Here is a 27,529-nt window from a genome sequence, read left to right as displayed (position 1 = left end):
CTGTGTAAAAGATTGTCAGATGAGCAGCATGGATCTGGCAATGTTCAATACGTAGATTTATAGTTCAGCAGCCCAATAATCAGCCTGGGCCTCTGGGCACTGCTTCTGCTGTGGTGGTCCACTACCTTACATCACGCAAAGTAAGTCTACTGCCAAAATTCTGAGTATCCTCATTTTTGAACCAGCATCTGGGGAATATGTTCAACCTAGCCCCAATAGCTACAAACCAGGTCTTAGTGAAGGTACAAATAGATGTTTTTTTTAGGAGGAGAGTTGACTTTTCCCCGACTTTCCTATTGTAATGTTTTCTCACTCCTGCTCACTTCCTTAATATCTTTGGTGAGCCTATATGACATTGTGAGCCTGTACACATTTTTTTATTTTGTACCTGAATAGATTGAATTTGAAATCTCTTCTCGTGTATTTATTTTATTTTTTTAGCTCTTTGGCTGCTTTCAGAGAGATGAGGATATCATCACTGCACATTCGAATCCAGAGAATTCAATTTTTTTTCTGTCCAAGAGAAAAACAATTAAAAATGCATCAGGTAATAAAATGTGCAAAACTAGAATATACATAACGTATAAGAAAGGCAAACATGTATCCAGATACCTTATTACATCATATACATTACATATATATCTAAGTAATTTTGAACTATGTTATATAATTCAAAATGTGTGTTAGATCTGAATAGAACTGGTTATTCACATCATATAGCTCATTCTTCTCCCATACACATGACAAGCATGCATATGTTCTTAATGGGAAGAGAGGCGCAAGCTGCTGCAGGAGACATCTGCTAGCCTAGTGGCTTATCCCCAGAGAACAAAAGCATCTGGTATGTTGAGAGTTAACAGCCTGGTCCTTCTCTTCCTCAGTATCTGTGGTGAAAGAAGAGTTGTGAGGCCCCATACTTAGATTTAACTGTACTTCTAAAGGCTTTCCTTTCCAGCAATCGCCTTCTCACTAGCAGAGTAGACCACTGCTATTACATGCAGCGATCTCCTCCACAGCATGTGGAGGAGTGATCGCTATGCCATCGCTTGTCCCCATGCTGTCCAGTTGTTTGCCGGCAGCAGATCGTGGTAAGATAATTTTTAAACCTGTCAGAAGATTTGGATTGCCCAATGAATGAGCGCTCGTTAGCGATGATTGGCCTGGTGTAATACAGGCTTTAGTCTTAATGGTAAAATAACTGCATAAATTAGGCAGTCTGTTGGGAAGTCTAATCAATGGGCAACATCAGCATGCACATAATCTGTCTAGATAGGGCTAGCTTATCTCACCCCCCAAAAAATCAATCATTACAAGTACCCAAAATGGTGCATCAAAAACTTTAACTTGTCCTGCAAAAAATAAGACCTCATACAAGTACATTGATGAAAAGACAAAAAAAGTTATAGCTCTTGGAATGCGAAGGGGTTTAACCCCTTAAGGACGCAGGGCGTATCGGTACGCCCTATTTCCCGAGTCCTTAAGGACTCAGGGCGTACCGGTACGTCCTAACTTGAAATCAGTATTCCGGCGCCCCAGGGGTAAATCAGAACGGGATTTCGGCTGAAATCATTCAGCCGGCATCCTGTGACAATGCCAGGGGGGGTCATGTGACCCCCCCGTGTCGGCGATCGCAGCAAACCGCAGGTCAATTCAGACCTGCGGTTTGCTGCGCTTTCTGCAGTTTCTGATCCCCGCGGTCCCTGACCGCGGGGATCAGAAACTTTTGAGTGCCTAAAATCAATATTTTTCACCCCCCCCTGCACCCCTGCACGATTTGATGCCGGCGGGTGGTGCGGGGGGGGGGGGGGGGGGTGTCGCATGCGGTGGGGGCGTTGCGGGAGGCGGGCGGTGCGGCAGGCAGGATCGCGATCCCCCGCCCGCCTCCCCATGAATGATCGTTGGCTTCTAGTGGGTATACCAGGGTGCCAGCACATTGCTGGCACCCTGGTATAAACGGCTGACATCTGTGCAGATGTCAGCCGTTTAACCCTTTCCATACCGCGGTTAACTGTCTGTGCTTTTGCAGCCCCCCGATGGAGAGGGAGAGAGCCCCCCGACAGCCCCCCTCAGCCCTGTGCTTACCCTTCCCCATCTGCGAAGTTGTGGCAGACGGGGAAGGTTCCCATGGCAACAGGACGCCTGCTCAGGCGTCCTGCTGTCCATGGTGCTGAACAGATCTGTGCTAAAAGCATAGATCTGTTCAGTGTAAGTAAAATACAGTACAGAACAATATATATTGTACTGTACTGTATTATACAGACATCAGACCCACTGGATCTTCAAGAACCAAGTGGGTCTGGGTCAAAAAAAATGTAAAAAAAAGTGAAAAAAGTTAAGATAAAAAAAAAAACATTCATCACTGAATAAAAATTAAAAAAATAAAATACACTACACATATTAGGTATCGCCGCGTCCGTAACGACCTGATCTATAAAACGGTCATGTTACTTCCCCCGCATGGTGAACACCATAAAAATAAAAAAATAAAAACTATGAGAAAATTGAAATTTTGCCCACCTTACTTCCCAAAAAAGGTAATAAAAGTGATCAAAAAAGTCACATGTACGCCAAAATAGTACCAATCAAACCGTCATCTCATCCCGCAAAAATCATACCCTACCCAAGATAATCGCCCAAAAACTGAAAAAACTATGGCTCTCAGACTAAAGAAACACTAAAACATGATTTTTTTTGTTTCAAAAATGAAATCATTGTGTAAAACTTACATATTAGGTATCGCCGCGTCCGTATCGACCGGCTCTATAAAAATATCACATGATCTAACCCCTCAGGTGACCACCGTGAAAAATAAAAAATAAAAACGGTGTAAAAAAAGCCATTTTTTGTCATCTTATGTCACAAAAAGTGTAATAGCAAGCAATCAAAAAGTCATATGCACCCCAAAATAGTGCCAATCAAACCGTCATCTCATCCCGCAAAAAATGAGACCCTACTCAAGATAATCGCCCAAAAACTGAAAAAACTATGGCTCTTAGACTATGGAGACACTAAAACTTTTTTTGGTTTTAAAAATGAAGTTATTGTATAAAACTTACATAAATAAAAATAATTGTATACATATTAGGTATCGCCGCGTCCGCGACAACCTGCTCTATAAAATTACCACATGATTTAACCTGTCAGATGAATGTTGTAAATAACCCAAAAAAAAAAGTGCCAAAAAAGCAATTTCTTGTAACCTTGCCGCACAAAAAGTGTAATATAGAGCAACCAAAAATCATATGTACCCTAAACTAGTACCAACAAAGCTGCCACCCTATTCCGTACTTTCTAAAATGGGGTCACTTTTTTGGAGTTTCTACTCTAGGGGTGCATCAGGGGGGCTTCAAATGGGACATAGTGTCAAAAAAACCAGTCCAGCAAAATCTGCCTTCCAAAAATCATATGGCATTCCTTTCCTTCTGCGCCCTGCCGTGTGCCCGTACAGCGGTTTCCGAACACATATGGGGTGTTTCTGTAAACTACAGAATCAGGGCCATAAATAATGAGTTTTGTTTGGCTGTTAACCCTTGCTTTGTAACTGGAAAAAAAATATTAAAATGGAAAATCTGCCAAAAAAGTGAAATTTTGAAATTGTATCTCTATTTTCCATTAAATCTTGTGCAACACCTAAAGGGTTAACAAAGTTTGTAAAATCAGTTTTGAATACCTTGAGGGGTGTAGTTTCTTAGATGGGGTCACTTTTATGGAGTTTCTACTCTAGGGGTGCATCAGGGGGGCTTCAAATGGGACATGGTGTCAAAAAAACAGTCCAGCAAAATCTGGCTTCCAAAAACCATACGGCGCACCTTTCCCTCTACGCCCTACTGTGTGCCCGTACAGTAGTTTACGGCCACATATGGGGTGTTTCTGTAAACGGCAGAGTCAGGGCAATAAAGATACAGTCTTATTTGGCTGTTAACCCTTGCTTTGTTAGTGGAAAAAATGGGTTAAAATGGAAAATTAGGCAAAAAAATGAAATTCTCAAATTTCATCCCCATTTGCCAATAACTCTTGTGCAACACCTAAAGGGTTAACAAAGTTTGTAAAATCAGTTTTGAATACCTTGAGGGGTGTGGTTTCTTAGATGGGGTCACTTTTATGGAGTTTCTACTCTAGGGGTGCATCAGGGGGCTTCAAATGGGACAAGGTGTAAATAAACCAGTCCAGCAAAATCAGCCCTCCAAAAACCAAACGGCGCACTTTTCACTCTACGCCCCGCTGTGTGGCCGTACAGTAGTTTACGGCCACATATGGGGTGTTTCTGTAAACGGCAGAGTCAGGGCAATAAAGATACAGTCTTGTTTAGCTGTTAACCCTTGCTTTGTTAGTGGAAAAAATGGGTTAAAATGGAAAATTAGGCAAAAAAATTAAATTCTCAAATTTCATCCCCATTTGCCAATAACTCTTGTGCAATACCTAAAGGGTTAACGAAGTTTGTAAAATCAGTTTTGAATACCTTGAGGGGTGTAGTTTATAGAATGGGGTCATTTTTGGGCGGTTTCTATTATGTAAGCCTCGCAAAGTGACTTCAGACCTGTAGTGGTCCCTAAAAATTAGGTTTTTGTAAATTTCAGAAAAATTTCAAGATTTGCTTCTAAACTTCTAAGCCTTGTAACATCCCCAAAAAATAAAATATCAATCCCAAAATGCTACAAACATGAAGTAGACATATGGGGAATGTAAAGTCATCACAATTTTTGGGGGTATTACTATGTATTACAGAAGTAGAGAAACTGAAACTTTGAAATTAGCAAATTTTTCAAATTTTTTGGTAAATATGGTATTTTTTTATGCAAAAAAATTAACTTTTTTGACCCAATTTTAGCAGTGTCATGAAGTACAATATGAGACGAAAGAACTATCTCAGAACGGCCTGGATAAGTCAAAGCGTTTTAAAGTTATCAGCACTTAAAGTGACACTGGTCAGATTTGCAAAAAATGGCCAAGTCCTTAAGGTGAAATAGGGCTGAGTCCTTAAGGGGTTAATGAATGGAGCACAGTATGAACAACTGTACAAATAGTTGTATGGATATATACTATCAAATAATTTTGCAAGTTTTGTTGAAGCCATTGAGTTGTGATCCTCAGTCTTTGGCCTACTATCAGCAGTGTGTGGTTCTGACTAGTATAGGAGGTCTGTTAATTGTGTTTTACATTAAAATACAATCTTGCTTTCTAACAGGAGCAGGAAAAAAGAAAAGAGATTCTATTCAGTGTATTGTGAAAGTACCACTACTGGATGCTGTAGTGACAGTCTCAGAATATGGGACCATTTCACTTTTTAACAGCCAGGTATTCTAGTGCTTTTCATCTATCTACTGTATATAACCTATCTAATCTAACCTATCCTATCTAATCTTTCCTATCTAACCTATCCTATCTAACATATCCTATCTAACCTGTCCATCTAACATATCCTATCTAACCTATCCATCTAATCTATCTATCTATCTATCTATCTATCTATCTATCTATCTATCTATCTATCTATCTATCTATCTATCTATCTATCTATCCAATCTATCCTATCCTATCTGTCTATCTACAGATCCTGTTCACATTTCCCTTTAACACCATAATAATCCTTGTAATTATCTTTGTTATCTAATCTATGTCATTGCTTTTACAGGACATCTCATCAGTAAAGTCTAATTTTTGTAAATATACTCATAAATAGAAATAGACCCTAGTGCCAAGTGATTGGCTCCATAGTCTGCTTCCAATGGTGTTGTCCAATGTTAGATTGGGTTCACTGAAAGATCCACTGGTACTGTGGTGAACCAATCCAAGCAATCCATAATCCTGATTGCCACTATGTGCCAATAAAAAAAATGTGACATTTGCTAGATTGTGGGGGGTCTGAATACAGGGACCCCCAATGATCATCAAAACAGGGGTTTTGTGCCCCTCGTTTTTATGGAGCAGTGGCCAAGCATGTGTGCTGCTGCTCTTTTCAAAGTCTACGGAACTTGAGCACTGTATACAGCTATCTCTATGACTCAAACTTTTGACCATCGATCCATTCAAAAAGTTTTTTTTTTTTACTTAAGTGGCACACACCATTTTCAAAGATGAGCCAAATTTACATGACTTGTAAAAGATTTTTCATAAAAATATATACTGCATTGGTTCTCTTCATGATAATTTATATCTAGATTTCTTTACAGATGAGACAACATTCCTACATACATGCCACTGTAAGTATAGTATTTTACAATGTCATTTTAGCATCAATTTTCCGGTTGTAACATATTTAAAAGGGTTGTTCAGAATAATAAAAAATTTCAGACAGCCCTCTTGTTATTGCAGCATTGCTCGCATTGACTTTATAGGTAATCATAAGTAAGTTCTAGAAAAACCCTGGGAGTTGTCAGAGATAATAAAAAATCTTGAATAACCTCTACAATTGCTTAGAATAAAATCGAATTATGATATACTCAACTGTTTATCCAGTGCTCTCGATGACTGATTACAGTCCATTAATTCTACAACCAATCACTGTCCTCATCTGTAGACCACTGAGAACAGTGATTGGCTGCAGTGGTCATGTGCCATAGCCAGGCATGTCACTGTGCTGTTTGGAAACAAATACTCACAGGAGTACCATAGAGGGGTTGTCTGAGATATTAAAAAATCTCAGACAACCCCTACAATTGCTTAAAATAAAAAATATCATATACTAACCTGATTCTCTAGCACCCTCCTCTAAGGTACTCCTGCCACAGTTTTTTTTACAAACAGTAGTGGTGATGTGCCTGGCACGTGACCACTGCAGCCAATCAGTGTAGTGGTGATGTGCCGTAATCCAGATACAGTACCCCAGTACAAGAGGTATCTGAAAATGGTATGTACCTAATGTAATGTACTGTTAAGCTATGTTTATGTACACCCAGCTTGACCTGGTATTGTTGGCAGGGGCAGGGTTAACCACCCTTTTCCTCCCTTCTTGGCAGGAGTAGGTTGGTCCAAATTCCTGTATAGACAGAGGAGTGGAGTCTAGAGAGTGAGGAGAGAGCAAGCAGGGCTATGTGCTCCTTCTTCTTAGGTCTCAGGTTCCAGAGACTAACAGATCTCTGTAAATTACTGCTTCTGCATGGCTAAAGCATAGAAGTCAGCAAGGTAACCTACTACTAGAGCTATTACAGACTTTGCCGCTTGTGGGGAACTACAGTTAAGACACCCATCACACTTAACCACTTCCTCAGCAGACATACCTCTAAAACCTGTACTCCACAGCAGACACTAACGCCACAACTGCCTGATTACCATTGCTAGCCAGAGATTCAAGATTCGATCGAGAGAGAGAGAGACTGTACCTAGGCAGCATACCAAGAGTGCCATTACTTGCCACTTTGCTAACCTCCATACCTTGCCATCTGGGAAAAGGATTAGCACTGTGTAAAGATTATTGTTGGATGTACTACAGCTCCTATTTTACACTCAAGTAAAAAGAAACATTTATTCTTCTACATCTGACCTGGTTTCCTGACTCCTATCATACAATACCATACCATACGCTGGCCATTGCACCATTACACCTCTTGCCAGGCACCCATACAATTATCAACATCAAGAGCACCCAAACAACTACAGAAGGTCCAGAGGGAAGAAAGGGTGCTTACTCCTCTCACTGCACTGGCCCTACGGAGCAAAATCCTGAGGGAAACCACCATGGCACATACTATAGTGAGAGCTACTACCACTCCCATCCTCCACTCCGGCTCCTCAAGGGCTCGCTGCACAGGAATGTAACTGAGCACGTCTGTTATTGAGGTCACTGGAGAAACAGATGAGTATGTTGTGTTTTTTATTTATTTTTTTATTGGAGGGGTTGTGTCAGATTTTTAAGTATATTAGACATCCCCTTTACAGGGCTTTTCTATAACTTACTTATTGATGACCTATAAAGTCAATGGGAGTAGAGCTGCAGCACAGATGTAGCCGAGCAATAATTCACTGTGATAACACATGTCACAGTGTTATATTTTAACAAAAGCCATTGAAATCCTTTGAAAGGGTAAATTCACATTTTCTTGCCATTGTTTACTTAACACGTTAACCATCAAGTTTATCAATATTTATTGCATTACACCAACAGATTATCTGACCAACTTTTGTCCAATCAGACCCAATAGGTGATGTGTATAACAAAAGATCTGTGTGTAAACGGCCATCTGACCAATTATTGTTATCAGAAAATCTGTCAGATAATCTGTTGGTGTAATACAAATTGTGGAAAACATAAATAAATATTCATTCTTTTGCTTTCTTTTATGAATATATTTTTTCATTGGCTTTACCTGTTATTTTAATGTGTTTAAACTCAGGAGAGTTCCTGGTTTTCAGGATGTGACTTCCTGAATCAACTTAAAAGAGTTGTTGCTGTGACAGAAAGAAGCGTTGTCATATGGGATTACAAGGGTCATGGACAGAATCAGGTAATGTGCTTGAGCCTGACATTAATTATGATTTATGCAACTGACAGCAACATTTCAAGGATTCCATTGTCCCTGTGTACAGGGTCGGACTGGCCCATCATAGTACCAGAGGATCCTCCAGTGGGCCCAAGTTATGGCAGTAATGGACCTATAGTAAAACAGGGCCCTTAAGGTCCTGTATATACAGAGGGTGAATAATTTCCTCTGGTGGTCCCAAGGGACTTCAGTCCGACTTTACCCCTGTGCTACTTCCTGTGCAGGCAGAAAGGCAACACATTGACTCAAATGCAATGCTTGCATCATTTGCATAAACCATATACAAATGAGCAGAGCTTAACCCCTTGGCACTTTAAGCCTTTTTAGTTTTTTATCTTTTCCTCCCTGCCTTCCAAGAACTGCAACATGTTTGCTTTTCCATTCACTTGGTTGTATGAGGGATTGTTTTTTTGTAGGACAAGTTGACATTTTTAATGTAAGTATTTAATTTATTATATCATGTATAGAAAAATGTGGAAAGAATTTTATGGGGGGAAATTGGGAAAAAAGCAATATGTACTGAGCCTCAAACTTCCATAACAACCAAATGTCATGCCCTGCCCTGTGGGTGTTCCAAGGAGATCTGTCAGAGTTGCTGCACGTGACTCGATCTGACAGTTTGTTTTGTTGTGGGTTTGAACTGAATCCCACCTCCTCCCAGGTGTTGTTCTTTAGGTAATTGGTGAGGCTATTTATTCCTCCCTCTCCCTCTAGCCCTTGCGGGTTATAGTTCTGCCTTGTGTGAGCTCTGGAAGTTTGGTGGATTGTCTGCTCCAACACATCTCTAGATAAGTCCTTTTGCCTTTTTCCTTCTGTGTCTGTTTTTACTAGGCCTTTAGGGTGATGCTAGCTCCTTCGGTTGTTGAAGGATCTGGGTGCCTCTTTCCCTCTTTCCTACAGCTGAGGGTTTGGTTCAGTGTGTTATAGTCTTAGGTACGTGGGCATGTGCATATCTACCATCGAGATATGCACATGGGCATAGCAGCTTAGGGAAAGTGTTTTAGGGATTGCTAGGAGGTGACCCCTTCGTTCCTTAGCATTTAGGGTCTAGTCAGTTGTTTTGTTTACCTTGTCATGTTCTGTTTCCTTCCCTTATCTTACCTACCGTGACACCAAATGGCACCCCACAATTTAATCATGGGGGGAGTCCATTGCTGGAAATAGGGAAATCCTCTCTCTGCCTAACCAACCCGGTACTGCAGTCACTATTCACTTTGTCAGCTACAGCATTACTGTCTTCAGAGTTATCTGTGATCCCAGTCACTGCAGCTGGATGTCAGCTGCATAACACAGCCAGCACCCAATGCATATGAAGTTGGCTCATCTACTAAGCCAGCGCCACACTGCCCAGACACCATTGTGCCATAAATATGCAGCAAATGGAAAGAGGTCATGTGCACTGCTGCAGCCAATGACTGACCTCAAATGTGTCAGACTGTTGGATCTAAAGAAGATATTGTGTTAAAATGTGAACATAAAAAAGCTATTTTTTTCAGCAGAACCAGGAACTGCATAGTCATGGAGGTGCAAACTACAGATTTCTGGGAGTTTGTACCTCAGTGACAATCAAATCACATGGATTCTTGAATGAGGGAAACAGAACAGCTCTGAATATGAAAAGTATCAGAGTACTGGCAGTGTTCTGTGAGCTAAACACATATTCATTGAATCTCCTTCACTTGAATTCTACATGCAACTGGTGTCACTAGGGGGATGATTATAGCGAGTTCACTATCTACCATTGCTTGTACAAGAGATTGCCACTCAGTGACCAGACCTGTTTAATTGCAATAAATAAAGTATTTATTTACTGAGTTGATAATGGGAGTAGTAGTTCATATGGCAGCAATAGGCACCGTTCTGGAGCATGTAACAGAGGAGGTTTTTCCTAATAGTTGTGTATAGGCAGCAGCACTGATGGTAATAGTAGTGTTCCCTATCTCTCTATAAATATAATTAGCAGTTTCCCTAAATTATCACAGGCGTGCAATTGCATTCTCATTAACTCTTTAGTTCCCAGTTGCAGGGTGCAGGTTTTAGATCCAGATGACCAGTCCATCTCAAAATGTGGTGAGCGCTGAAGCAATATACCCTTTCCACAGCAGTAAAGTCCTATTTCCATAAACGTGTGGTACCTTCCTGTCTTAATCTAGCATTAGCTTGATGGTTCTAGACCAGGGGTCAGCAACCTCTGGCACTCCAGGTGTTGTAAAACTACATCTTCCTTCTCTCTAAACTGCCACACAAGTGGAAAGAGCATGCTAGGAGTTGTGGTTTCACAACAGCTGTTCTAGACCTTCAGTGAATGTCTGTTCTCTTTATCTCAGTTAAAATGTTCTCTGGCAGCTTTTTAGTCTCAGGAAAGGTGTTTCCTGGATTAGGCTTCTCTTTGTACCTACTTGTCAGGAACTCACTCATACAGGTGTTGACTCCAGCAAAGACTTCCCACTATCCAGGAGGCTGGACCAGCCCATCACCCTGGAAACTAAGCCAACACTGCCAATTTTAACTGTTGTCGATATACCACCATTTAGGATACAAAGTGTATAAAGAAATACATTCCTGTAATATTAAATTACAACATTTAACTCTTGGCAAACAATGAACTTTTAGCAGTAATTCTGGTACAAGTTCGGTACAAACCCCTAAACATAAGTATAATACAACAGCCTATAGTACTGTATATATATAAGGTTATAGTTGTTAAACCAACTGGTGCTATACACCACATTGAATCCAATACAACCAATACAAACCTCCAACCAATGTAACTGTTTTCTGTTATTAGAATAACCATGTCTGCATCAAACCAATGGAGCACTGTTTATTGTGTGTTTGCACTGTGATTTCACAAGACCAGTCCATGCAGGATGATATATTGGTAGGAGATGATGCTGGATTTGTAAGTCTGTATACTATTTCAAGTGATGACCTCAAAGTACAACACTCAAAGTCAAGAAAGATGTCTCATCCAGTTGCCCTAGATTCCAACAACTTTAGGAGGTAAGGTAATTGTTTCATAACATCAATCTATAGTTGCTCAGGTGCTCAAAGTGGTTAGCACTGTTGCCTTGTAGCACTGGGGTTTTAGGTTTAAATCTGACCAAAGGCAGCATCTACATAGAGTTTGTATGTTCTCCCCATGTCTGTGTGAGTTTCTTCCCACACTAAAGAGTTTAGATTGTGAACTCCACTGGGGACAATAAATGATAATGTCTGTAATGCACAATGGAATACTGTATATTGTTGCTATATAAGTCAAATAAATAAATACTATGATACAAGTAATAATAAAGAGAACTTTAAAGAGCAGAAGTATTCACACCTGAAAGTCAATACTTTATGGCACCACCTTTTGTTTCAGTTACAGATGCCAGGTTCTTGGGGTATATCCCTATTAGCCTAGCACATCTAGACACTGGGATTTTCACTCATTCATCCTTCAAGTTAGATGGGGTGAATTGGTGTACAGCAGTCTTATGCCACAGATTCTCAGTTGGATTGAGGTCTGGGCTTTGACCAGGACATTCCAAGACTTTTCAATGTCTCCCCTTAAACCACTCAGTGTGGCTTTTAGCAGAATGTTTAGCGTCATTGTCTGGCTGGAAGGTAAACCCCTGTCCATGTCTCAAATCTCTGGCAGACTTAAACAGATTTTCCTCAAAATCTTTCCTTCAATCCTGAACAATTTTCCAGTCCCTGCTAATAAAAAACATCTCCAAAGCATGATGCTTCCACTACCACTATGCTTCACTGTGGGAATGGTGTTCTTGGAGTGAGGGAAAGTTTTGGTTTTGCACCACACATAGCATGTCCCATGGTGGCCAAAAAGTTTTAGTCTTATCTGACCAGAGAACCTTTTTTTGGGGAGTCTGCCACTTGCTGACAAAGGCCACATTTATCATTCAAATAGGCCACTTTTTTGGCCACTGCATGTTTGCAACTTTTTCAACGGCACTTGCAAAAAGCAAATGCCATTTCTCTGCACGCCTTGCCACTTTCCTGAAAACTGGGCATGGCCGTCGGCCCCTCCGCATTTAGCATCTTCTACTCCAGCTTTCATGTGACACTGTGCACACAGGAATATCTAATAAAACACATCATGGGACTTCTGAGTTAATTGGTTGGACTACACCTTAGGCTACTTTCACATTACTGTTTTTTGCGGATCCGTCATGGATCTGCAAAAATGCTTCCGTTACAAAAATACAACCGCATGCATCCGCCATAAACGGATCCGGTTGTATTATGTCTTCTATAGCCATGATGTATTACTCATGAACTCCATTGAAAGTCAATGGGGGACGGATCCGTTTTCTATTGTGTCATCTTGCATCCATCCGCGATGGGGATGCAGCCAAACGGAACGGAATGCATTTTGGTGCATTCCGTTTCGTTCAGTTTTGTCCTCATTGACAATGAATGGGAACAAAACTGAAGCGTTTTCTTCTGCTATTAAGATCCTATGACGGATCTCAATAGCGGAATTAAAAACGCAGTTGTGAAAGTAGTCTTATTTTGGTGTTTGATAATAATTGAGGTGAATACATATGCTCTCTCATCTTCTTGGTTTTTATATATTTTTTCAAGCAAGGTTTTATTTCATTCCACTGTAACAATATAGATTATTTTGTCAGGTTACATAAAATTTGAATAAAAATCTATTTTTAACTCCAGGTGGTAATGCAACAAAACACTAAAAACCCAAGGGGGTGAAAACCTTTGCCAGGCACTGTACCACAGAATAAAATGTATAGGCATGAACTATTTAAATTATTTTTTTCTATTATTATTATTATTTAAGTGAACTGGTAAATTATGTTTTTGTATTTGGATTTTTAGGTTCAGAAGAAAGCTGCACCATGACTGGGTTGTTAAAATAAAGTATTTCCCAGAGCTAAATCTTTTTGCTTCATCATCCCCAGACAGCACTAGTTCCTTAGTTCTAGATGATGTGAAAATGATAAAAGACACTGGGTACGCTCGTGGTTATGTTGTACAATTATTATGTATGTATAAATACTTAAAGGGGTTGATCAATGTGACCAATGTGTATGTAAGAGGATTATATGGCACTTACTCATAGAACCTTCTCTGGTATTCTGTAATCCGTTTGCTTTATTTCATAAGACATCCCCTTGTTTGGCAAATCTTCCGTTTGAATTGAGGTCCTATACATAAGATGGCCGCTGATGGAGGGTCATCAGACACATCACTCAGCCTCCTCCATTCACACACTGCACCTGCACTAAACTCCCAGCAGTGCAAGTAGAGATTTCAAGTCCAGTGTATTTGAAGGGAGGAGGCTTAGCGATGTGTCTGGTCACATGACTCTCCATCAGCGGCCATCTTATGGACAGGAACTCTGTGTGGACAACACAAAAGACTTGGCCAATAAGAGGACATACCTTATGAAATATAATTGAAAATATAAAATTGTGCATTAAAGGCTATATTAGTAAGTACCAGATATTCATCTTCCAAACACATTGATCAATAGTAGTCAGAAACTGGCCAACCCCTTTAAGGAATATGTTTAGTGCCAAGTGACATTACAATCATACTCAGCAAAAACTAGTGACCTATGGTGTTAGGAGGCCTGTGGTCCACTACCATTGCTTCAATAATCCAAATTTCTACCTGTGTTCTGTGAAGCGCCTGGCCAGTCTAATAACTCTAGTAATGGAAAAGCTTAACCCCTTAGTGACCAGCCTGTTTTGGGTCTTATTGATCAAGCGTTTTTCTTCCTTTTTTCATCGTCGCTTTCCAGGAGCTATAACTTTTTTTCATTTTTCCTTCTATATAGATTTATGAGGGCTTGTTTTTTGTGTGACAAGTTGTAGTTTTTACTGGCAGCGTTTTGGGGTACACATAACTTTTTGATTAACTTTTATTAACTCTTTCTGGGAGGGAGATGGGAAAAACAGCAATACTGCCACTGTGTTTTTACGTTATAAATTTTATGGCGTTCATTTTTCGGTATAAATAACATAATATCTTTATTCTCTGGGTCAGTACGATTACATTGATACCAAATACACAGTTTTTTCACATTTTACAACTTTTTTGCAATAAAACCCCTTTTTTTCTTTAAAAGAAAAAAATGTTTTTGCATTGCCGCTTCCCAAGACCCATAACTTTTTTTATTTTTCTTTATATGGAGTTGTGTGAGGGCTTGATTTTTGTGGGATGACTTGTATGTTTCATTGGTATTATTGTGGAGTACATGGCACTTTTTGATCGCTTGTTATTACGTTTTTTTCGGTGGCAACTAAGAAAAGATTTGCAATTCTGTCTTTTTTTTTAAACAGCATTCGCTGAAGGGGATAATTTACATGATATTTATGTAGTCTGGGTTGTTACAGACGTGGCAATACCAAACATGGGGAAGATTTTTTTTTTCTATTTTATTCATTGAAAAGCGCTTTTTTTTTAATGGGATTTTTTTAATTGAATAAATTAGGTTTTTTTAAAGTTTTTTTTGCCACTTAATAGTCCCACAAGGGGACTATAACAGACAGCTTTTTAATTGCTTTTAAAATGCAATGCACTATCCCTATGGTGCATTGCATTTTAATTGCAATGCTATTCTAACATTGACCAGGGAGGCGCAGCCTGCTGGAAATTACTGAAGGCTGGTCTGGGGCCTACATGAGACCCCAGGCAGCCTTCACACACATCGGCACCCCGCGATCGCATATGCGGGGTGCCGATGGGAGGCAGAGGGAGTCCGCTCCGTCTGTCAGCACTTTACATGCGGCAGGCGCCATTGCCCATGGCATGTAAAGTCTTGAACAGCCCGGATCGGCACTCCTGCCGGTCCAAGCTGTTAGAGCAGGGCCCCTTAGTGACCACTGTAAAAACACGTATGGGTGGTCACTAAGGGGTTAAACTGCCAGTATGGAAGAAGGTGCATGCTGATTGGCATATCATCATACCATCAGAACTTACAATGACAGACCTAGAAGGCTTCAGCAGCATCCAGGCTGTCATGGTAACCGATCGGAGCCCTGCGATTTATCTGCGAGGAGCTCCAATCGGAACCACATCCCTCTGCCTTACCTCACATGTGCAGCGATTAGTGTTAAATGACGGGGTTCGGCAGGATCGCTGTGTCCCATCATTACGGCCAGGTGCCTGCTGGATGATACAGCCAGAACCTGCCACCCATGTTCGGGTACGTCACTGTGGGAATCCTTTAATTCAATAATTTATGATAGTACCTATAATTTTGAAATGTATTTATTTTACTTTTATTGCTCCTATATTCTGTTCTGTGGTCACATGACAATGTCCATGCAGATCCTTCTTATTTCCTGTGATGTTATGTCTATGGGGATGTCAGAGCAGCATCATGGGCAGTGATAGGGGAGTGTCTATGTAACTAGCTGGTGGGAGGAGCTATAAACTAGCTGGGTGTTGTTAGGGGCAGTGATAAGAGAGTGTCTATGTAACTAGCTGGTGGGAGGAGCTATAAACTACCTGGGTGTTGTTAGGGGCAGAGATAGTGGAGCGTCTATGTAACTAGCTGGTGGGAGGAGCTATAAACTAGCTGGGTGGTGTTAGGGGCAGTGATAGGGGAGTGTCTATGTTACTAGCCGGTGGGAGGAGCTATAAACTAGCTGGGCATTAGGGGCAGTGATAGGGGAGTGTCTATGTAACTAGCTGGTGGGAGGAGCTATAAACTAGCTGGGTGTTAGGGGCAGTGATAGGGGAGTGTCTATGTAACTAGCTGGTGGGAGGAGCTATAAACTAGCTGGGAGTTGTTACAGATGGTGCTGAAGCTGTTGAAGAGAAAGAAGAAGTGCATCATGGGTTTGGTTGGATACAGAAACAGGAAATGCTACATACAGAATAGAAACAAACCAGAGTAATTTGTCTACATGACAAAAAGGGTCAAGATAAAGAATGGAGTACATGTACATGAAGTCAGCAACTACAGTGGGATGCGAAAGTTTGGGCAACCTTGTTAATCGTCATGATTTTCCTGTATAAATCGTTGGTTGTTATGATAAAAAATGTCAGTTAAATATATCATATAGGAGACACACACAGTGATATTTGAGAAGTGAAATAAAGTTTATTGGATTTACAGAAAGTGTGCTATAATTGTTTAAACAAAATTAGGCAGGTGCATAAATTTGGGCAGCACAAAAAAGATTTAGTAGATCCTCCTTTTGCAGAAATTACAGCCTCTAAACGCTTCCTGTAGGTTCCAATGAGAGTCTGGATTCTGGTTGAAGGTATTTTGGACCATTCCTCTTTACAAAACATCTTTAGTTCATTCAGGTTTGATGGCTTCCGAGCATGGACAGCTCTCTTTAAGTCACACCACAGATTTTTTAGTCTGGGGACTGAGATGGCCATTCCAGAATGTTGTACTTGTTCCTCTGCATAAATGCCTTAGTGGATTTTGAGCAGTGTTTAGGGTCGTTGTCTTGTAGAAAGATCCAGCCCTGGCGCAGCTTCAGCTTTGTCACTGATTCCTGGACATTGGTCTCCAGAATCTGCTGATACTGAGTGGAATCCATGCGTCCCTCAACTTTGACAAGATTCCCAGTCCCTGCACTGGCCACACAGCCCCACAGCATGATGGAACCACCACCATATTTTACTGTAGGTAGCAGGTGTTTCTCTTGGAATGCTGTGTTCTTTTTCCTCCATGCATAACGCCCCTTGTTATGGCCAAATAACTCAATTTTAGTTTCATCAGTCCACAGCACCTTATTCCAAAATGAAGCTGGCTTGTCCAAATGTGCTTTAGACCACCTCAAGCGGCACTTTTTGTGCTGTGGGCGGAGAAAAGGCTTCCTCTGCATCACTCTCGCATACAGCATCTCCTTGTGTAAAGTGCACCGAATGGTTGAACGATGCACAGTGACTCCATCTGCAGCAAGATGATGTTGTAGGTCTTTGGTGCTGGTCTGTGGGTTGACTCTGACTGTTCTCACCATTCGTCGCTTCTGTCTATCCGAGATTTTTCTTGGTCTGCCTCTTCGAGCCTTAACTTGAACTGAGCCTGTGGTCTTCCATTTCCTCAATATGTCCCTAACTGTGGAAACAGACGGCTGAAATCTCTGAGACAGCTTTCTGTATCCTTCCCCTAAACCATGATGGTGAACAATCTTTGTCTTCAGGTCATTTGAGAGTTGTTTTGAGACCCCCATGTTGCTACTCTTCAGAGAAAATTAAAAGAGGAGGGAAACTTACAATTGACCCCCTTAAATACTCTTTCTCATAATTGGATTCACCTGTGTATGTAGGTCAGGGGTCACTGAGCTTACCAAGCCAATTTGAGTTCCAATAATTAGTTCTAAAGGTTTTGGAATCAATAAAATGACAACAGTGCCCAAATTTATGCACCTGCCTAATTCTGTTTAAACAATTATAGCACACTTTCTGTAAATCCAATAAACTTCATTTCACTTCTCAAATATCACTGTGTGTGTCTCCTATATGATATATTTAAGTGACATTTTTTATCGTAACAACCAACGATTTATACAGGAAAATCATGACGATTAACAAGGTTGCCCAAACTTTAGCATCCCACTGTACATGAACATATCTGTTAAAACTAAAGTCATTTCAGACCCTGCTTTAAAATAGCCATAATTATTATACCAAGATCATGGCATTAAGTTACTGTTTTACTTTTAATTTCACAGATCTGTTAGAGTATTCTCAGTTCCTAAAGGAGTTACCACATTTGTCTACTGTGTGAAAGCAAATATAATTGCGACTGGAGGTAGGACCACACCTTTAACAAGACAATTAATTTGCTGATTTGAAAACAATGGGATTGATTTATCAAAACTGGTGCAAAGGAAAAGTGAATAGTGGGAATGTGCTCATGGCAACCAATCAGGTCGCTGCTTTGATTCCCCAAACGACCTCTGAAAAATGAAAGGTTAAATCTGATTGGTTGTCAATGGCCACTACTGCAATTTTTCTTTATCTGTAAATAATTTTGTTTTCTTACAGCCCAAATGAAGTATGTAATCTGTATAAAGTCCTATTAAGGGCTTATGCACACAAACATATTTTCTTTCTGTGTCCGTTCCGTTTTTCAATGGGCCCGCAAAAAAACCGGAAGTCACTCCATGTGCATTCCATATGTCCGTATTTCCGTTCTGCAAAAAAAGGTTAGGACTTTTTAATAAGGGGCCAGCTGTTCCGTTCCGCAAAATATGGAATGCACACGGATGTCATTCGTATTTTTTGCGCACCACAAAATACATACGGTCATGTGCATGAGCCTTTACATGAAGAGATCAATAAGGTAATTCTCTGCATATTTTACAATCCAGCAAGTAACTATCTGGATAGGAAATTTATTACAAAATCTGAAAACACTTCGCATGAAGCTCATATGTGGTCCACTGAGAACTCTTCAGATGCAGCGTATCATGTGAAAAGGTTGTATAGTAATAATTTTGGCTCTGGGTCCCAAAGAGGATAGTGAATTATTACCTTATTTGCACAGAATGGACGCCGCAATTAACAGGGGTGCTCTGAACTGGGAAGGGGATCTTGACCACTGCCATAGTTCCCACCCTGTATGGGTGAGCCAGAAGGTTTATGACCACCCTCTGCCACACGGCCTGTATGTAACCTTACATGCGTTCTGGGATGCACCAGACCCTCCAAGGAGAATGCCTTCTTTAGGTTACTATTAGTCATGGGCAGGGGTTACCAAGAAATCCATAGCAAACTTTAGAGTGACCTGTCCCTTCTAATCAATGTCTGTTAATGGGCATAGTCACTTTTCTGTCACTTGTCAGACTTCCTTCACACATAGTTGTTGTAGCATGCTGTGTCCGGGGGGGGGGGGACATTTATCATACTTTTTACACAATTAATGTGTAGTAAAAAAGTTGACACTTTTCTTAAGTGGGGCAAAAAGGGGACGATGCCTAGTGGGAGGGGGAAGGGCTTACCATCGCCCGCTGGATTTACTATAACTTGCGTCAGAAACTGGCCTGTTATTATTGCTCAAGTCTATGCCAGCTCCTGGCCGGTGTAGACTTGAGTTTCTGGTGCACAGAGTGGCAGAGAGGCAATGACATGAGAGTTGGGTACTTCCTCAGGGGATGAAAAATTGCCTCAAAAACTGCACTATTGGTTGTACATTTTGTATTTCCCTGTACAAAATGCAGCACAAAATGTATATTTTGGGAGAAAAAAATGTTGGGCATTAAACCACTGTTATAGTGATGTTGTTAACAGTCTGTGCAACACAGCTGCATGTCAGAAAAAGTATGGTGTTCATTTCAAATGCTATACTGTATTTGTAACAAGCTTACCTGTCTGGACTCCAGCGACACAGGAGAGATGTGCTGCTGAGCCATACCCCCTGGTGACTCGACAGCTCAGCTGCTCTATTACTGTGTTGAGTGTTTGACTAACGGAGCGCTGAGTCAATTGCCCTTTTAGGTTATGATCCAGGGACTCTGCGCTCTATTTAAACCCCTTCCTGGCCATACACCAGTGCAAGTTATAGTCTTTGACTCACTATCTGTGTTCCTGGTTCTTGCTCCTGTGCTTATTTGGATTGCTCGTGCTTATGACCACGGCTTGTCTTCTAACCACTCTCTGTCTCTTGTTTTGTTCTGCATAATCCATCTGGCTATGACCCATTTTTGTCTGTCTTTGTTAGTCAGTCTCTTAAATAGGGTAGGGACTGTCGACCAGTTGTGGTCTAGCTATGCAGCATACTCAAGTTAAGTTTAAAAATGTTCCTGGGTGTTGTAGTGCAATTGTGACTCTAACCTGAGACAGCTGACTCTCTGCAAGGGCAGGTAATGATAAGTAATGTTCGTGACGCCAGTGCCAATTAAACGGTGGCACGCCGTTTGCTGATAGCAGGAATAACTGAGGAATCACGCGATGTTAAAGCAGAACTCAAACTTTAGTAGTCATCATACATGGACATAGATGGAAGCGCAGTTCCTTTGAAGACAGTTGGTTTCAATACATTTGATGCAGGCAATATATAGCAAGGTGACTTCAGAGTGTTAAACACAGGACTTGCAGTACAGGCGGCTTGCACTCTATTCCTGACTGATCCTGGAACATAGAAACTCTTCTCCAAGGCCCGATGCCCTAGCTCTGGCTTATATCCTTGGTTTTATAATGATCAAGTACCTCCTCTGTTATCTTTAGTACATCTTGCTTTTCTGGGCTTGCCTCTGTCTCTCTCAGTTCCTCAGGCTGGTTAACTGTGGTGTTCCTGCTTCTGCATATATGAACTCAGGAGGGGAACCTTCTCCTTGGATCTGGAACCCGATTACAGGGACTGCAATACCCTCTCCTGGTCTGCAAGCTCCAGGCCTGGACTTAACTCAGACATGGTCTAAAGCAAAACTTTTTTTTCCCTTCCCTGACTGGGCCTTATATATCCTAGGGCTCCCTAGCTCCCTCTAGTGACTCAGAGCTGGAATGACACCCCTAGCAGGCCTGCAAATGCACATTTCACAGTAACAGGGAAGTACATAGCATTACATTATGAAGATGATTCATACCAACCTCCCCATAAATAAGGGGAAATGACAGCACACAAGTGACCCTTCTGTAGTGACGGGTATTACAGCCCCCGTACACTACATACCCCGCTGCTTTAAGCTGAGTACGACCTCGTACTCCATCAGGGCCCGCCCAACTGGAATTTTCACCTGAAATAGAAAAAGACACATGCAGGCATACATATACGTAATTCATCTGCATATACATTCATATCAGGTCCAATTGGCAAAGGTGAAGCGTGGTGACAAGGGGCGTCGTTCTCTTCTCTCAGGAAAGTGAGTGGAACTGGGGCGCTGACCTGGCACAGCGGATGTTAAGGAACCAGGATAGTCCATATGTGCAAATTGTCCTTAATAGAACAGCAGAAAAGATAAAACAGTATAAAAGTTCTTGGAGGCTCAAAGAACAAATATGAGTCCGTACCCAGGTTCCTTTCTTATAAATCACAGAGGCTCGCAGGCAGTGGAGTCCATCTCTGGGCACATTGACTTAAAAACAAAGATCTCAGAGGCTCAGGTACTTTTGAGTCTATCACTGGGCACGTATCCTTGGAATCCAGTTGCACAATAAAAATGACATCTAAAAACAAGTGCTGTAATACCCCTGATCAACCTGAAAAGGGGGTTAAGGGTAAAAGGTGCAACAACGGAACAGGCACAACTTGGTGTGTGATAGCAGAAGCAGGCAGGAGGTCCTGGAAACAAACTTGGCTTTGTTGACTTTATTATTTCAGTGGGTGACCACTACCACTGAGCCGTGGGTAAACTGGCAGCAGCAACAAAGGACCAGAAACAAAGGACTCCTGTCCTGGAAGGGTTAAACTTTCAAAATCATCCCTTGGCGAAATAAATCAAAGGCCTAGCAGGCTTATTCACAAGGGCGCATCATAGTTGCCCAGCTCTGCTGGCAAATAAGAGCTGTAGTAATTCTCTACAGGTGGATGTGCCCACATCACAGTGTCAGGGGGCAGCTGCAAAGTGAAGGGACCCCTAATAGGTATTGGCCCCATAGGCCTAGGGGTAAAGACTCTTGTGGACCGTACCGGTCCCGGCATAATTATAGTAGGCTGTGCTGGATTAGATACCGCCGCCGCAAGCGGTCCGGTGGGCTCTGTGCAGCAAGTCACAGGATTAGCGGGACTTCTTTGGGGCCTTGACGGAGCAATGTTAGCAGAAGGTGGTTTATGGGTGGTGACAGGCACCCTTACCTCGTCTTCCTTAGGCGGCGTCTGGATCCTGGCGGTGGCAATCTTGCGCAGCTCCCGCAACTTTTCCTCCAGCCGGACGATCTGGTCACCTATACTTTCAGTCTCCGAATCGCTGTCCTCTGCTGGCGCCGCCGGCGCAGGTACAGTGTAGGATGCGTCGGACGCGGTCGCTGCAGGCTCCGGTGGCGCATCTGGTCTCCTACCCTTCCGGATATTCTCCAGGGTAACGCGAAGTCCTTTTAAATTTTCCATGTCTTGGATGGTTTTCTCCCGGCGAGGCAGCTCGGGGGACGGATAGGGACTCACCCATTTCTCCAACACGGTGGGCTGCCAGAATACATTAGGACCAATGAAAGAGCCCCGCTCTTGGAACGCGTGATGGGCTGGTTCTGGAGAGCGCTCAGGTGCCCGCTCGCAGCCAGAATAGTCCTCTTCTGCCTCCCAGTCCTCCGGTTCTCTCTTGGGACGGGACACGGCAGTTGCATATGGGCCTCGCAGGCTCTTTGCAGGGGTGAACTCTACTTCCTCTCCCTCGCGGAGATTATGCAGATGCGCAGGGAGGTAATCTCTCTTGACAGATCTCCGGTTCACGTATAAGTCTCTGCCAGTAACATAGTCCTGTATGAACCCGTAGCCACGGGTCTTGTCAAAGGACACCACCAACCCCTTTCTCCTTTCCAGGCGGGGTTGGGTATTGGTGTGCCGCTCGTGAATACTCTTGGTTAATTCTTCATAATATATTTTAGTTTTGGTATTCTTCCTTATGGCGGCCTCCCGGATCTCTGCCATCAATGCGGACCACTTGAAAGAGGGCTGAAAGAAATCTCTCAAAGAGCCATAGTAGTGCTCTGGTTCTTTCCCCGGTGGCGGGCAGGCGGGTCTCTCCGGTCCCGGAGAGTAGGCCGGTGGAGCCTCCTCTGGCTCTACACCAATATCAGTCGTGTTCAGAAACTCAGGCGTGGACATCTCAGCAGAGCAGTCTTTACTCTCCAACATGCTCGATCCTTCAACAGAGAGCGACAGGGTGGCGCCAATAAGTTCAGCCAGATCCTCCCATTGCACTGGGAGGCCGCCCCCCAGGTATTCCAGTATGTGGGAGGCGGAGTCCATGCTGGCAGACATGCAAATGTCCAGACAGGCGGTGGCGCCTGACCTTGAACCTTTTCCCGCTTTTTCAGTAAAAATGCGCCAACTTTTCCCGCCAATTCAGGATGAAGATGACGCAGCAGTAAACTCAGCAAGCTTAGCGGCCATCTTTTAGCAAAAAAAACGCTGTCTATTCACTGACAGCAAGCAGGATGGTAAAAAGTCCATAAAACCACACTCCGATGTGGCGATTTCCTTCCTCTTGATAGTGCAACACTGCACAGTGCTTTTTGGAGATTTTAGGGACACTTTTGGTATGTTTTTTAGTCCACAAAGTCCACTTTAAATAAGCAGGCAATTTGTCACTTTGGTCACAGGGCAACTGTATAAGGCACAAAGTTCACGCTTCTTGCACTAGAAAGCGTGCGCATCCTGTTCGTGACGCCAAAAGAGAAGTGCAGCATACTCAAGTTAAGTTTAAAAATGTTCCTGGGTGTTGTAGTGCAATTGTGACTCTAACCTGAGACAGCTGACTCTCTGCAAGGGCAGGTAATGATAAGTAATGTTCGTGACGCCAGTGCCAATTAAACGGTGGCACGCCGTTTGCTGATAGCAGGAATAACTGAGGAATCACGCGATGTTAAAGCAGAACTCAAACTTTAGTAGTCATCATACATGGACATAGATGGAAGCGCAGTTCCTTTGAAGACAGTTGGTTTCAATACATTTGATGCAGGCAATATATAGCAAGTGATGTTGTTAACAGTCTGTGCAACACAGCTGCATGTCAGAAAAAGTATGGTGTTCATTTCAAATGCTATACTGTATTTGTAACAAGCTTACCTGTCTGGACTCCAGCGACACAGGAGAGATGTGCTGCTGAGCCATACCCCCTGGTGACTCGACAGCTCAGCTGCTCTATTACTGTGTTGAGTGTTTGACTAACGGAGCGCTGAGTCAATTGCCCTTTTAGGTTATGATCCAGGGACTCTGCGCTCTATTTAAACCCCTTCCTGGCCATACACCAGTGCAAGTTATAGTCTTTGACTCACTATCTGTGTTCCTGGTTCTTGCTCCTGTGCTTATTTGGATTGCTCGTGCTTATGACCACGGCTTGTCTTCTAACCACTCTCTGTCTCTTGTTTTGTTCTGCATAATCCATCTGGCTATGACCCATTTTTGTCTGTCTTTGTTAGTCAGTCTCTTAAATAGGGTAGGGATTGTCGACCAGTTGTGGTCTAGCTATGCAGCATACTCAAGTTAAGTTTAAAAATGTTCCTGGGTGTTGTAGTGCAATTGTGACTCTAACCTGAGACAGCTGACTCTCTGCAAGGGCAGGTAATGATAAGTAATGTTCGTGACGCCAGTGCCAATTAAACGGTGGCACGCCGTTTGCTGATAGCAGGAATAACTGAGGAATCACGCGATGTTAAAGCAGAACTCAAACTTTAGTAGTCATCATACATGGACATAGATGGAAGCGCAGTTCCTTTGAAGACAGTTGGTTTCAATACATTTGATGCAGGCAATATATAGCAAGGTGACTTCAGAGTGTTAAACACAGGACTTGCAGTACAGGCGGCTTGCACTCTATTCCTGACTGATCCTGGAACATAGAAACTCTTCTCCAAGGCCCGATGCCCTAGCTCTGGCTTATATCCTTGGTTTTATAATGATCAAGTACCTCCTCTGTTATCTTTAGTACCTCTTGCTTTTCTGGGCTTGCCTCTGTCTCTCTCAGTTCCTCAGGCTGGTTAACTGTGGTGTTCCTGCTTCTGCATATATGAACTCAGGAGGGGAACCTTCTTCTTGGATCTGGAACCCGATTACAGGGACTGCAATACCCTCTCCTGGTCTGCAAGCTCCAGGCCTGGACTCAACTCAGACATGGTCTAAAGCAAAACTTTTTTTTCCCTTCCCTGACTGGGCCTTATATATCCTAGGGCTCCCTAGCTCCCTCTAGTGACTCAGAGCTGGAATGACACCCCTAGCAGGCCTGCAAATGCACATTTCACAGTAACAGGGAAGTACATAGCATTACATTATGAAGATGATTCATACCAACCTCCCCATAAATAAGGGGAAACGACAGCACACAAGTGACCCTTCTGTAGTGACGGGTATTACAGCCCCCGTACACTACAGCTATCTACGGCTTCTACTGCAAGTAGGTTGGGAAAGCAGGCTAGGTTCTAGCCTTAGGGCACACTGTTCTTGTCTGTCCCTACCTACAGTCGTAACAGTATTTTTCAATGTATTTATGCTATAAAACTGCTAAAGATACACTGATTAATCTCACCCAGTGAGCTCTATATCCGATTGTTAATGGCATGGATGTCTATAGCCAGAACTAGAGGGAGTTCACTACATTTTAATTGATATAGTAACAATAGAACTCAGTAGGAGCTGTATAAATCACAATGCAGTGAGCATTTCTGGCTGCAGGAAGTTGACATAACTCTGTTGGGAAGCAATGAAAGCATGTCAGTGCTGAGCCCCCTTTCTCCACAGACCCCGTAGCAGTCGTGTGATCTGCCTTCATACAGGGAATGCCACTGGTCACAGGGCAATGCTACCTTTTGTGACTGAACTGCCCCCAGCACTAGCTCTCTTTCTCCTCACTCGGCCACTAAACAAAAAACACCAGCTCCATGGAGCTCAGAGCAGCGCTCACTATGCAATATGAGCACAGCTCCATCTCCTGTAGTCTTTGGCCACTCACAGGCCTGCCAGACAAATAGGAATGTCTGAGGAAATAGAAGGGATAGGCAACAGAAGGATAAGCAAGGGGGTGAATGACAGAAACTCATGAGCAGTGCCTGCAGACGGATGGACACCTCCTTACAAGCGGGTGCCAAAAAACTCTGGCATAAGCTTGTCTACCAAAGAACAAAGAGCTGGCCATGTTAGAAACCATTCCTTATCCCTGGAACACATGAGATTGTAGGTCGATACCATCAATGTCAGCAAATTACTGCTACATTAGCCCTATATGTATGGCCAGCTTGAATGGGTATTCTGGTTAGAAAAAATTATCCCCTATCCACTGGTTAGGGGATAGCATTAGATCAGTGGGAGTCAGATCTCTGGGACCTTCACTCATAAAGAGAATGGGGGCCCCATACTTCCAGAAAGGGAAGGAGCAGATGATTGTGCATGCAAACTGCCACTCCATTCATGTCTATGGGACTGCCAGAGATAACTAAGTGTTGCCACTCAAGAATGGGGACTGCAATACCCCTTTAAGGCCTCTTTCACACTGGCGTGTTCGGCCCGTGGTCGTGCTGCGGCCAGCAAAATGCGGGCCGCAATGCACGAGCACAGTCCGTGGGGCAGCCGCAGCGGATCGCGGACCCATTCACTTGAATGGGTCCGCGATCCGGACGTTGCGCAAAAAGATAGGACATGTTCTATCTTTTTTGCGGAACTGAAGTACGGGACGAAACCCCACGAAAGCACTCCGTAGTGTTTCCGTAGGGTTCCGTTCCGTGGTTCCGTTCCGCACCATTCCTCATCTCCGGATTTGCGGACCCATTCAAGTGAATGGGTCCGCATCCGTGATGCGAAATGCCCACGGAACGGCGCCCGTGTATTGCGGCCCGCATTGTGCGGTCCGCAATACGGCAACGGGCCCCACACGCCAGTGTGAAAGAGGCCTAATTGTGAGCCACAAATGCAGAGTTTCAACCTATATAAAGATATATTATAAAGTTGATCACATAAATGTTTACTCTCAAACATCTACTCTAAAGACTCTATAGTCTGGCCCTCCAAAACTGATATCCTATTTTCAGAATATACAACATACAGTATATTGTTTTGATTATTAGTCTTCCTACTAAATAGCAAATGTATAATAAGTATTCTGAATATTTACTTAGTTTTGTATCTTTACTCTTTACAGGACACGATAAAGTTATACGCTTATGGCATCCAAATACTACGAAGAAACCTATGGCAAAATTATTTGGTCATTTATACTCAATTGCTGACATTGCAGTCAATGAAAAAGACCAGCACATTATTAGTCTGTCAACTGCAAGGGTAATCATAGTCGAAGATTAAGGCTCCCGATAATAATATATTTAGAATAGGTGTAGAAATTTAAATTCATATAATTTAGGGCATATTGACACATATGGAGCAAGAATAGAGAACTTTTATCTTAGGGCTTGTTCACACGAACGTAAGGGCTCCGTGCCCGTGCTGCGGGCCGCATAAGGTGGTTCCGCAA

At 42.5% G+C, this 27,529-nt stretch overlaps 1 protein-coding gene across 1 annotated transcript in view; it reads left to right on the top strand.

The window, feature by feature from the left end:
- Nucleotides 1-27,529, top strand: part of WDR64 (WD repeat domain 64) — an 86,788-nt gene that overhangs the window by 12,077 nt on the left and 47,182 nt on the right. Inside the window, exons 3-9 of the mRNA XM_040419780.1 lie at nucleotides 442-547; nucleotides 5,189-5,295; nucleotides 8,331-8,441; nucleotides 11,266-11,480; nucleotides 13,320-13,454; nucleotides 18,146-18,225; nucleotides 27,200-27,339. Of these exons, the coding sequence (XP_040275714.1) occupies nucleotides 442-547; nucleotides 5,189-5,295; nucleotides 8,331-8,441; nucleotides 11,266-11,480; nucleotides 13,320-13,454; nucleotides 18,146-18,225; nucleotides 27,200-27,339 (894 nt within the window). The remainder of the gene's footprint in view (nucleotides 1-441; nucleotides 548-5,188; nucleotides 5,296-8,330; nucleotides 8,442-11,265; nucleotides 11,481-13,319; nucleotides 13,455-18,145; nucleotides 18,226-27,199; nucleotides 27,340-27,529) is intronic.

The sequence above is a fragment of the Bufo bufo genome, chromosome 2, assembly GCF_905171765.1.
Source record: "Bufo bufo chromosome 2, aBufBuf1.1, whole genome shotgun sequence".
In the NCBI taxonomy this organism is placed as follows: domain Eukaryota; kingdom Metazoa; phylum Chordata; class Amphibia; order Anura; family Bufonidae; genus Bufo; species Bufo bufo.
Note: the sequence above shows the minus strand (reverse complement) of the source record. Positions and strands in the feature narration are given on the sequence as shown.